This window comes from Hyla sarda, chromosome 1, assembly GCF_029499605.1.
Source record: "Hyla sarda isolate aHylSar1 chromosome 1, aHylSar1.hap1, whole genome shotgun sequence".
NCBI classification, from domain to species: domain Eukaryota; kingdom Metazoa; phylum Chordata; class Amphibia; order Anura; family Hylidae; genus Hyla; species Hyla sarda.
This window is the reverse complement of record NC_079189.1, coordinates 309,694,684-309,707,178: the sequence shown is the minus strand read 5'-3', so window position 1 is coordinate 309,707,178 and position 12,495 is coordinate 309,694,684. Positions and strand designations below refer to the sequence as shown.

The 12,495-nt window shown below is 38.8% G+C and overlaps 1 protein-coding gene across 1 annotated transcript; it reads right to left on the bottom strand.

The window, feature by feature from the left end:
• Positions 1 to 4,247: 4,247 nt before the first annotated feature.
• LOC130271565 (transcription factor JunD-like) lies at positions 4,248 to 12,064 on the bottom strand. Its single transcript, XM_056518253.1, has 2 exons — positions 11,805 to 12,064; positions 4,248 to 11,303 (listed from the first exon to the last, which is right to left on the bottom strand). Exon 2 carries the CDS (start codon positions 11,053 to 11,055, stop codon positions 9,628 to 9,630), a length of 1,428 nt encoding a protein of 475 aa, XP_056374228.1. The 5' UTR covers positions 11,056 to 11,303; positions 11,805 to 12,064; the 3' UTR covers positions 4,248 to 9,627.
• Between the last annotated feature and the right edge of the window lie 431 nt (positions 12,065 to 12,495).

Here is a 12,495-nt window from a genome sequence, read left to right as displayed (position 1 = left end):
CCGTGATCTCCTGTATTGGGCCCCGGCTCTCCTGCTGAATGGGGAGTGTTGACCACTGTACGAAATGGCGGCCGTCATGCCCTCTCAATGAAGCTCTATGGGAGAGCCGAAGCGCTGCACTTGGCAACCTCCGGCTCTCCCATAGAGCTACATTGAGGGGGTGTGTAGGCCGTGACGGTTGATGCGCCCCATTTAGCAGGAGAGCTGGGGCGCAATACATAGTTTGTGGGGGGTCCCAGTAGTCAGACCCCCCGCGTTCTGACACTTATCCTTTATCCTTAGGATTTTTTTTGTTTCTTTACTTTGTCTACAAAGTAAAGAAAGTGTGGGCAAACATATTCTATTTTGCCAGTGGTTTTAGATACCATTGTTATCAGCAAGATATCTTCCAATAAGTAGCCTACTGTAAATAAGAATTATTTGTGCAACAATGCATCAAAGATCACAGTTGTCAAAGGAGGGAAAATTTATGCTTACTACTTTGTGTGTATATCTAAGCTTGTATGTAGAGATGTGTAAGGATTTTCACTATTGAATATAACTATAAGGCTATGGACACACAGCCTTTACTTTTTCAGTTTTTTTGTCATAGTTACAAACTTCATATACTATAGCCCTAAAAACCTCTGTTTTCAGTTAGGATTCTTTTTTAATTCTGACATATTTTGGCATGTAAATGTTTTACTATTGCTTTCAATAGAAATTTAATAGCCCAAAAAGTTGGTGTGCACATAGTCTAAATGATTAAGAGGACCACCTACTGAAACAAAATAGTATTAGTGATAAAATGGGTGACACATACTATAAGGCCATGTTCACACTGCTTTAAAACACAGATGCAATTTTAAGCACCTTTTTGTATCCTATGTGCTTCTCTAAAGTAGAAAAATTATTTTAAAAGAGGTGGCCCCAAGTCCCTAAAGTGTTGAGGGCTGAAATGCATCCTCTCTCCCATCCCTGTCCTTGCTTGATTGACAGCCAACTGGAAGCTGAGCCCTATTTCCAAATCTCATTTCTGAATTGTGCATAAAAGTTGTGTGCAGGTGTGAGATTATGAAGCAGGGCTCAGCTTCCAGTTGACTGTCAATCAAGCAGGAACATGGATGGGATAAGGAGCGATAAGGTGTTCCAGCCCTCTGCACTTCAGGGGCCTAGGAACACCCAGTATTTTTCTACAATACGGAAACACAAGCAGATATATAAAAAGTACCATGTGTTTTCTTGTCCTAACAGTTATCTAATAGTGTTAGCAGTTTGGAATATGAATTGCAGCTGACAGATTTCCTCGAAACTACAGAAACACAAAGCACTTAATGGACATTATGGGCTATAAAGGGGTTCATCTAGTTTCTGACAAAACAGCACTGTCAGTGTCAGTTTGTTTTTTTTCTAAAATGTTAACCATTTAAAAACAAAAACAGATGTTTCAAGTAATTGAATTAATATGTGTCAATCCCTGTATCCCTGTATAAAAAACATATGATATAGTTGCAATACTGATGTAGTATGGATGAGGTATTGATGCAATCATATTTTGAATTTGCTGTGTTAAGTAACATGTTAAGTAACACATTTTAACACAATTTTAACCATATAAATGTTCAATTAGCTTATTTTTAGTCAAACTACTTGTTTACAGACTTTAGGTTTTGTTCACATTTATAAATGTTTATAAGAAAGCCAGGATAGTTATGTCAGATCCATTTTTAACAAATCCTAATAAAACAAATTGATTTATAATAGGGTCATCCAGGTTTCAACCAAGGGTCCTCATATTTTTAATAGCAAGAAAATCACTGTAGATTATGCTATTCAAGCCATCGGAAAAATATGGGAACCTTTTAAAGAAACCTATAACATGCTTTACCACAACCTATGAAAATCGTAAATCATCAGCATCTTTTGACTGTGAGTATCCTTTTCTACACCTCTTGGAGAGCATGCACAAATCTATAGGGACAAATGAAAAGAAGACTTCATTTAGCTTTATATGTAGTCTTTGCTAAATTGTGCTAATAGGCTAGAGCTTTGGTCCCGCTGCTTACTTTCCTAAGCGGAATGGTTATTATGGACTCACGCCACTTACATTTACTTTGGTTATTGCAACAAAGTAGGAAAAAGCCCTGCAAGCCAAGTAAATAAAAAATAGGGCAAGGTCTAATGTAACTATAGACCCCACATTGATAAGTAGAGAATCAGTCAAAAAAAAAACATCAGCTTTAGCTAATAGGGGAAAGAACAAACAGTCTGAGGGTCTTACCCCAGTTTTTCAATATGTTTTAATATAAAGAAACTATGTTGCAAAAATGATATTGTAAAAGAACAGCAAATTATGTTAGAATGGGTGTGGATTGGCAATGTAACTTAATGACACCATTATTTGGCATGTGCAAAAACACCTACAGAAGCAAAAAGTGGACACAAAAAAAAACACATGGGTGTAAATAAGCACATGGGTAGATATGTCTAGTCATCGGGATTCCAGGCACACATTTTTTTGTCTCCATAGCCCTTTTCACGGCTGAGATATAATCCTTTATGTTATTATGCAAATAAGGCTCAAAAGGCAATGGGGCGTTGCCAAGAGTGGCAAGAGCCCAGGTAAGTCTAGCCCATGTCCTCTTTATCTCTACCCACTGGCCCGCTTGTATCCATCTACCCTGTTTGACTGACTGCCAATAGAAAGGCTTGCTGAAATCAAATAAAGAAGTGAGTGCCACATTATTTTCTACGTTGTGGATACAAAGTAGACAATACCTTTACAGTACAGAAAGTGCGTGATCACCATTATCATAATGAAAAAGACAATGATTGCCTTATTGGTTTCTATATGCATTTTGGGAAGTTACACTAATATATATGAAATTAATATTCACTAATAACCACACCAGCACACAGCTAATAGGTATAGTAAAAAAATAAAAAAAAATGTTTTTATTTTTCTTCTTTGACATGTCTGTTACTAAATACTTGTACATTCCCTTTAAAAAAATTATTGAGCATATTTTCTGTTTCTGCTATCCCTTTATTATACCTCCTGGAAATTTGTGAATAAACTTGACAACTGGGCAGTACCCTCCCCCTTCTCATTACAGTGTGTCTCTTCACAGTCTAATGGTCTATTCATATATCTCCATGACATGTCAGGAGAGCTGACAGGTCTTCTTTAAAGGGAATTAGTCAACTTTCTTTGCTGCTGAGAGCTGCAGACCCATTGGATAGCTGTTAGAATATAATAGCAAATAGTTTTTTCTTTTCCTTCTTAGCAGGTGGATAAGCAGGTTGTGATGGTGGGGGGGGGGGGGGGTTAGTTACTTTTCTGTAAGTCTGTTAAAATTTGGAACATGTTAAAAAATAAATCTGATTTAAAGGGGTATTCCAGGATTTTTTTTTTATTTGACTATGCTACAGGGGCTATACAGTTAGTGTAGTTTATAATATAGTGTCTATACCTGTGTGTGACGGTTTTCTCACAATTCTTCTGTGATTTTCACCCCACTATTTATTTTATTTTTACCAGCATACAACATGACAATTGTCTCAGATTTTTCCCAGCTTGCAATGCGGCCGAGACCTGACTCACTAGTCAGCTGATGACAGGGAGCCTGTCTGCTTCAATGGGTGGAGAGATTAATCTTCAACTAATGCAACAGCTGTAGGCACCCTGATTGAAAACCTCAGGTCTTTTGTTTCAATGGGTGGTGTGGCTGATGTGTGAGAGGGAGGAAAATGGAATTGTGGGATTTGTAGTAAAAAAAAACATAAGTCAAACAGGAAATACAAGTTCACAAAAAGCTAGCCACAGCGATATGGTAATCTCACAACATAGCCATTTAGCCCCAAGACAAGCGCAGATCCTTCCTAAGCATGTCCATTACTGTCTGCCAGGTACGTACTAAAATCACCTTATGGTGGATAACCCCTTTAAGAAATAAAAGCAAACCATAGTTATTCTGAAGCTGATTGTGTTTGCCAAGCTTATAAAAAATTGTCATTTTATTTTTCAGCCAAGCGTCAAAGAGGTGGGGCCAAACTGCTCAAGTGCTATTGCCAGGCAAAAGCAGGCATATAAGGCTTTGGTACTTGAGCAGCTGCTTCCTTATAAAAAAACAGAGAAGTTTAGGAAATAGGTTCCTCCAATGAAGGCGCTGGTCCCCAAATCGGTTATTAAAGTTTTATTTGCAACGCGTTTCAATCCTGGGATCGAAACGTGTTGCAAATAAAACTTTAATAACCGATTTGGGGACCAGCGCCTTCATTTGAGGAACCTATTTCCTAAACTTCTTTGTTGCACTTCCACCGGATAGACTGACATCGCCCCGGGAAGTTCCTCGTGGCAGCGGTCCCGCCTTTCTTTCTCTCCAGACGCTACTGTAGGTGTTGTGATCTGAGCGCAACACCTAGGGGTAAGAACCCATCTTTGTTTCTCCTCTGATTCAACTGATAAACGTTCCTCACTAGGGGCCCACCTCTTGTTGCTTTTTTTCCTCCCTTTTCTATACTAGCTCCTTATAAAAAAAGGGGTTTTATAATATTATGAACCACCATCAGCTCCAGGGAAGATACAGTTTGCTTTTATACCCTAATAGCAATACAATGGTGACTGCATGGTCACACATAGTGCATGCGCAGCATATTTTACGCAGCAGATGCGCTACTAACTTTCCCTAGAGTGTGCCTCCTGCTATGCCCATGTGTCCTGCTTTGTCTGCTCATAGCAACAATCCACCCCTACGAGAAGACACACAGTGATCTGTGAGTCAAGCGCACATGCGCAGTGTACTCACAGACATTGCATCCCCTCCCTCGTCTGAGCTAGGTCAAGAGTGGCCACGATGTCTGTGAGCACACTGCACATGCACTCGACTCACAGATTACTACAAGCAGACAAAGCAGGGCACAGCAGGAGGCACACTCTAGGGATGGTCAGTAGCATATCCTCAGCGCCATATCCAATGCGCATGCGCTACGTTTGACCCTACCCTAGTACAGAATGTTATGTATAACATTTGCATGACCTTTGCTTTGACAAATCACTACATATATGTGCAACACTTTAAGGGTAGGGTCACATGTGCCATATTTTGCTATGCATTTTCTGCAGCTGATTTTGCTACCCCTTGACTTCAATGGATAAATATGCAGCAGCAAATATGCAACAAAATACAACACATGTGGCCCTACCCTAAGAGGAAAAAAAATTTATGAATCTTGCCTCATTTATAGACATCATTCTAGTGATCAGTGAACCACCAATACAAATGAAGTCTTCACGATGCCACACTCCACAGAAGTGGAGTGCCAGAGAGTGAACATTCAAACAACATTTATCATCTAATAGCTTATATAATGCACTAGTATTTTCTGATATGGTACATTGCAGTAGTCTATTTTTTCTGTGGGTGGGTGGATAGGAAGTGTAGTCAATATTGTTGTGCTTGCATTTTTCTTATCTAAAACCACTCTAGAACAAATTATTTAGAGGAATAAGGGACCTGCTTATCAGTGGGTGTGGAGTGTTAAGTAGGTATGTGAAAAAGTTTATTATGTATAAGGCCACTGTACAAATTTCTTAAACATTGATAACTATATTTTCTCCCATAATTGTGCTATGAAATAGCAGTCTAAACATGTCTTTATTCTTTGCTCTTCCTCATGTTAGGTATTTTATCATCCTACATCTTAGAAACTAATATAGGGCAGCAAAGAAACTACTAAAGCTAGTCCTCGGAGAGGAAAATAAACCTTCTGTAGTCTAGTGATAACACAGGTGCTTGACTTGTTAAAGTATAATGCATCAGAGCTTCCTCTTGTACGCTGTGCACCTATGTAAGCATCACCTGAGCAGGACTGATATTTGACTACAAGCAGATATTTTGGAAACAATGCAGAATCTATACACAAAATATGATGGAGTGTATTTTTGCTGTACAGTTAATATGCATTTTATTTAATTTTTTTGCTAAAAGCAGAATACCCTTTTAGGTTTAGAGTGATAACATAATATCATTGTATGTCTTCCTGTCTATATTTGAGAAATCTGACTATTTTGTACATTATGGACATCATAGTGTTAATGTGCACATTCTAGTTAAGTGCTGCGTATATGTCTCAGTTTAAAAGCTTTTCTAATGACAGAATATTATGATTTGTCATCTAAGACATACAAGCCAACCTCCAAAAATGGAATGGCAACCCCCTCATCTCATACGCCTTGCAAGTCTCTGCTGCCAGACCCCCAGCAATGACCCTTTTTGTTGTGTATTAATGACATGTCATGAAAATCTGTCATTGAAAAATCCCTTAAAAGGAATTGGCAAAGCATGTGGATAGCTGTAAAGACGTATGTCTTAAAACAAATCTGTTCCTGTTATAGCTGTCTTTTTCAGGCTTTTGAGAATCAGGGCTACAACATTGACACTTCATATCACCTTAAAAAATGATCATACAAGAAAATGCCCTGACAATGACAGGTTGTACATTGTTATAAGTAATCTTACAATATCCACAACAGTTACTAGAAAAAATAAACAGCATTACACAAAAACCTAATGAATTTTGATACTCCAAAAAAAGCGTTGGGGTTCAATGTACAAGCCCAAGTACTTATCTTTAGTACAACACAAAGGGCCAAATCATTGCTCACAGCTACTACATTAGAACAGAGCTTTAACTCACCAAGTTTTCTAAAGACACAATAATAATTGCACTATAAGTAAACATTAGGAGAGGTTATGTGGAAATGATGGTATGGAAAAATATCAAACCACTGCAGCATATTTCCATAGTACACATAGCATTAAATACACAAAGTTTTCTTTCAGGACACTTTTGCTCCATAAGCCGATGCCCCAAGAAAGTAGTCAAAGCATGTCTAACTTCCCTTTGTTTGTGTAGCATAGTAAAAACTTCACAACTAAAACTCCCACAATTCTATCTCAATAGAGGAAAAAAGAAAAAGCATTGAAAAAGTGTTAACTGACAAGTTCTTGGTGACTGCATCAATGTCATCTCACTTCTAAAATTAAGTACTTAACCTTTTCAATAAACATACTAGAAAACATAATCCCAAAAAGTTAGGAGCCCTTAACTTGTCACTTTTTAGAGCACTGACATGTGATTAAAAAAAACAATCACATACATTGTGCAGAGCTGGAATGTACACTTTACAAAAGAGAAAGAAGAGGCATAGATCGGTATTGTTACTCACAAACCAGCCTCTTTAGAACAGCTTCTTACAAAAATAGAAGTCTTAAAACACGAAAAACTTCAAGTTTCAATAAATAAATAAAATATCAATGCTCACAGTATGGAGGGAAAATAAACCCAACGTGAAAAAAAGATTTCTCCCTCTCATTCTATGAACATCCATGTCTAAATTGCAAATTGAATACAATGTGCAATGACCAGATAGCTTTTAATATACACATTTCATATTCTAGCAAAAATACAATGACATTTATATTCAGAAAATAAATATATACCATAAAAAAGTCTGATATTTGTCATGGATGTTTAAATATAATGCAGATAGAAGCTTAGTCAATCATACATCATCTTAACCCTTTGTGGTCAGGATTCAAATAATATGCCTGGAATAAATGTATTTCCTTGATTTCTATAATGATGTTTTTAAGCCATATGTATTCCTACCTGTAGACAAAAGTACCCAACAAAAAGTTTAAAGGGCCTTGTTTTGGATCCTGAGCCAAAGGGCCAAGTTAAACAAAAATATAACTTAGCTTATAGTCACATATAAATAGCACAAGTGCTATAGATCAATATCAGAGATGTATCTGCATATGTTTTAAAAGTAAACCTTTACTGGTACACAAAGCTTTTCTGTACTTAAAAAATAGAGTTTTGATATCAGGGCCAATAGCTTTCAATGTTTTATAAACATACTTTACAAGTAGATAAGAAAGCAACATGGTCCCTGCTTTTCCAAAATTAAATATTAAATAATTTGCTTGTAATTTAAACACATCACTTTAGTATACAAAAATACATTTAGACCTTAGTGCAATACCCCAAAAATGTAATACATAATATTTAAAGTCTTGCTTCAGACCGAGTACAATAAATAAAATCTATTTCTCAGTCTAAGCACTTCATTGCCATCTACTGTTACAGGACTTTAAATACTTAGAATATCTAGAAAGTATTGTCTCAAAATTTGTGAGCGTCCTTTAAATAGCTTCGGCAGATAAATGCGGATAAAAAGAACATTTACTTAGACGATTGTGCTGCCTGAACACATGGCAGAATTGAATCATCTGTTTCCCTCTAGCTCTTTATAGCTTGTGTTAACCTCAATAACATACGCTATTCTCAACAAAAACTTGTTTTTGCAGATATGTTATCTATGACCTTAAAGGGGTATTCCGGCCCTAATACATCTTATCCCCTATCCAAAATTGGGTGGTGAATGACAGATTGCGGGGATCAGATGTATTAGATATATACAGTATATTAGATCAGATATAAGATGTATTAGGGTCAGAGTACCCCTTTAAGGATGCTTGAGTTCATTTACTGAGTAGCACAGCCCCAGGTCTGCTATCCTCTCAGCAATGACATATCGGCAAACTCCCTGAATCACTTTACTTTGTACATTTTTGTAACATTGTAAATTTAAAGCATTCAAAACAATAGCTGATAAATCCAAGCATTACAGAAGAGTCCTACAGAGAAATGAGTATTACTCCAAGTTTACAGAAACAACTAAAGGGTTTCTTTTGGAGTGTGTTGGATGGGGAGTATTTTTTAACCATAAATGCTTGGCAGCAAAAAGTAATATTCCATATCTGTCAGTATTAGATATAATCTGCCACTTTCTAAAATACCTGCCTGTGAAGGGGATAGGGAAATTCATTTGATCCACAATAAAAACTTTGGCACTAGATAGTAAAATAAAATGTAAGAAGTATTTCTATTTACATGTAAGTTTCTAAATGATCCCAGACCCTAAGTAAACATGCCAAATGTTGTTCCTTAACATCTGTATGTGATTGCCCTTTGCTATCCACATTGATAGGCTCCTTTATCCCTTTTTACGTTGTACAGAATGCAGTTATTCTGTTTGTGGAGCAACAAATCCAAACAGGTCCAGCGAGTTAAATAAAGGCTGGGTGGAGGGAGAGATTGTATAAGCTCATTCGCAGAGGCTCAATGTCACCCTATGGTCTTGAAAAAATAATTATAATCCTTGCAGATTATTTGCTGCTTGTAACAAACAGTATTGTAGAGTTCCTTCCCCTCACATAATGCAATGCTGTGTGAACAATCAAGCTGCTTTACCGCATGTTAGAATGGCTGAACATGTCTCACCAGTTCCCGACAAGAGTATGACTGACAACAGCTTGTCTTTTTGGCATATCTGCACGTTCTGTGTGTGTGCTATTCTACTACTCCATGAGCACGTTATATTTTTACTTATTGGTCTCTACATTTTAAACAAACAGCTTGCCTCAGAGGAAAAAAAATAGGAAAATAAAAAAGGCAAGACAGCCAAATTAAGTAAATGTTGCAACCCACTTCTGAGGAGGCTATCTCCGCGGTCTCAACTCTGTGGGAGTCATTTGTTGCTTTTCATATAACTATAAATAGTTGTCTTCTTTTAACTTTTCAACAAGTAGAGGCATCTCCTGTCTTAGACCCTGGTGAAGATTTGGCCACAGCTATTTGACAGCCACTAGTAACATGACTCATAACTTTATGTTTCAGCTGAGATACTTGCTCTCGCAGGAGACTGGCAGTGGATGCCAGGTCAGAGTTCTGAGACTTGAGCACTTTTACCTTCTCTTCTAAGCGTGCAATTCGCTCCAACTTCCTTTTACGGCACTTTGAGGCAGCAATTCGGTTTCTTAGTCTTTTCCTCTCTGCTTTGATTCTCTCCTGTGTCTCTAGATCAATTGGAGAAAGAGAAGGGGGTGTGCTTGTATCCCCTGCACTACCTGCTGTAGCACTAGACTGGGACACATCAGGCACAGTTTGTGGTTCATCTAGTGGACCCCTTACTGTATGTAGCCGATTTAGCCCTGGGAAATGTAACTGTACAGCTGGTGTAGTACTGGCAGAATTACCAGCATAAGTAGCTGGAGGTGGAGGCTGAGGAAGAGTTGGACTCAGTTGGGAAGCAGCAGCTACTGGGTTAAAGCTGCTGAGATTAGTGTAGACAGGTACTTCTCCAGCTGGATGCAGTGAGCGAGTAGGATAAGAGGGAGAGCCTGTAGCAAGAGCTGATGGTGAAATAGGTGCCCCCAATAACTGATTCTGTTTATGTAGATCTGCTAAAGCTTTTACAAAGCCATCTGCAAATCCTTCCTGCTCTTGAGTGATAACTTGTTGGTTGCGGTACAGGAATGGATGTGGGACTGTGGTTGCAGGTACTGGTGTACCCTGCTGTGGGGGGACCACTGGAGCAGGATTGGGATTACTGCTGGATGTGGCTGAAAGACCAGGATTGGCAGCCTGTATTAGGAGATGCTCTAGTTCAGGAGGAGAAAGTTTAAGAAGATTCAGAGCAGCAGCTGAAGCAGAAGGAAGAAGAGAGACATCTGATGGGGTGCTGCCATTGTTGCTACTGCTTGCGGTAGTGTTTCCAGCAGCCACCACTATGGCACCTCCATCTACTGTAACTGGCACTGGATTAAGGTCATTTCCAACCACAATATCATGGCCACCTCCTGAAGATTCACCAAGTCCACTGCCCACACCTTGAATCAACTTCAGTGCATCACTTCCATGAGTAATAACTTCAGAGAATCCAACAGGAATGACAGCTGCTGTAACTGAAACAGATGGAACAGGGGTCAAGCTTTTCTTTTTTAGGCTGCCCCCCTGAATTATAATGTTGGCACTCATCATTTTATGTTCTGGAGTGTACCTGACTCCACTATCTCCCCCACTAGCTTGATGAGGACCTGTGGTGCTTCCAGTAGTGCCAGCACTGTATCCTGAGATCTGTGCAAAATCCTGCAAATTCAGAGTATCCTCATGATAAAAGGGAGGCTCCATTTTCACATGGTCAGTGGTGGCGCTGGTCATCATCATTCTTTAACTTCCTAATAAATAGGAGACTATATATATATATATATATATATATATATATATATATTTCTGTATGTATGTATGAACACTGTGAAATTTCTAGATTAATCCTTAAGATGTAACTATTCCGGCACAAACTTTCACTCAAAATCCAGGAATGGAATATAATCAATTATTTTGTAGTGTGAGCAGAAAGCGGTGGAAACAAAAGAAAAACTCCAGGGAGTAATACTTGTCTTATGAGGAATAACCTATGAAAGAAAAATACAGTTCGTATTATCTGCAGTGTAAGAACTACTGTGTCAACAACAGCAACAGCATAGCAAGAATGGGGAGCTGAGCGTGATACTCAATGACCACAGCCATGCAGATAGAGATGTGTCATATACATAACTGCATGTAAGCACAGAATAATATACATAACTGTATATAAGCACAGAATAATATGCATAACTGTATATAAGCACAGAATAAAAAACATACAATATTTATAAACAAACAAACATGAAAAACAAACAAACAGGTGTATCTAAAGCAATACACACACACACACACACACAGATGAGCAGCTATGTCCAGAGTAGTGAAGGCAGGCAAGGCAGGATTATCAGCAGATTACTATGACTACATTAGCAGGGTAATTATGGCACATCGATGCTTCTTGCCTCTTGGCAAAGTCCACATCTGCATGGCATCTCTGCATTAAGCACGGCATGTAGAAATGCAAGGCTTGAACCCACGCAAGCCCTTACCCTGCAGTCAGGGGGAAGAGATGATGTGTTTGCTGCTGCTCCTGCCTCTGTGTCCGTTGAAACTGAAAGCACTGGATCCCCAGACGCTAGGGGATAAGTGCACGTCTTGTATGGATGCAGACAGGCGCAGTGCCAACTCCTCATGCCACCTTCTCCTCCTGTATAGCTCTCCGTACCCCTATACAGAAGAAGCTGAGGAACGAATGCACCGAGCTAACACCATGACACCCAACACTTCCCTACTGCTAGATGCTGGATCCTAGTTGGCCAGAGGACCTTTCATGATGTCAAGACCATGTGATCACGTGGGAGGAGCCATACTCTGGGCTGTGCATTTCTCAAGTACTTAATTATGTGTAGTGTCAGCACGTGAAGGGCGAGTTTCTTATTCTTTATAATTCCTAGAGGGGTGTAATGCTTTGTGCAGGAACGTGCGTACAACTCTGCTGTGTAAGAGCTCGGTGTATGTCAGATGTCTGCAGCAGAGCTGTGTGTGATGTGCATAGAACAGAGTGCTCCTCTGCTGCTGCATACATATCTATATACTATACGCTCCAAGCTGCATGTTACATATCTATATACTATACACTCCATGCTGCATGTTACATATCTATATACTATACGCTCCATGCTGCATGTTACATATCTATATACTATACACTCCATGCTGCATGTTACATATCTATATACT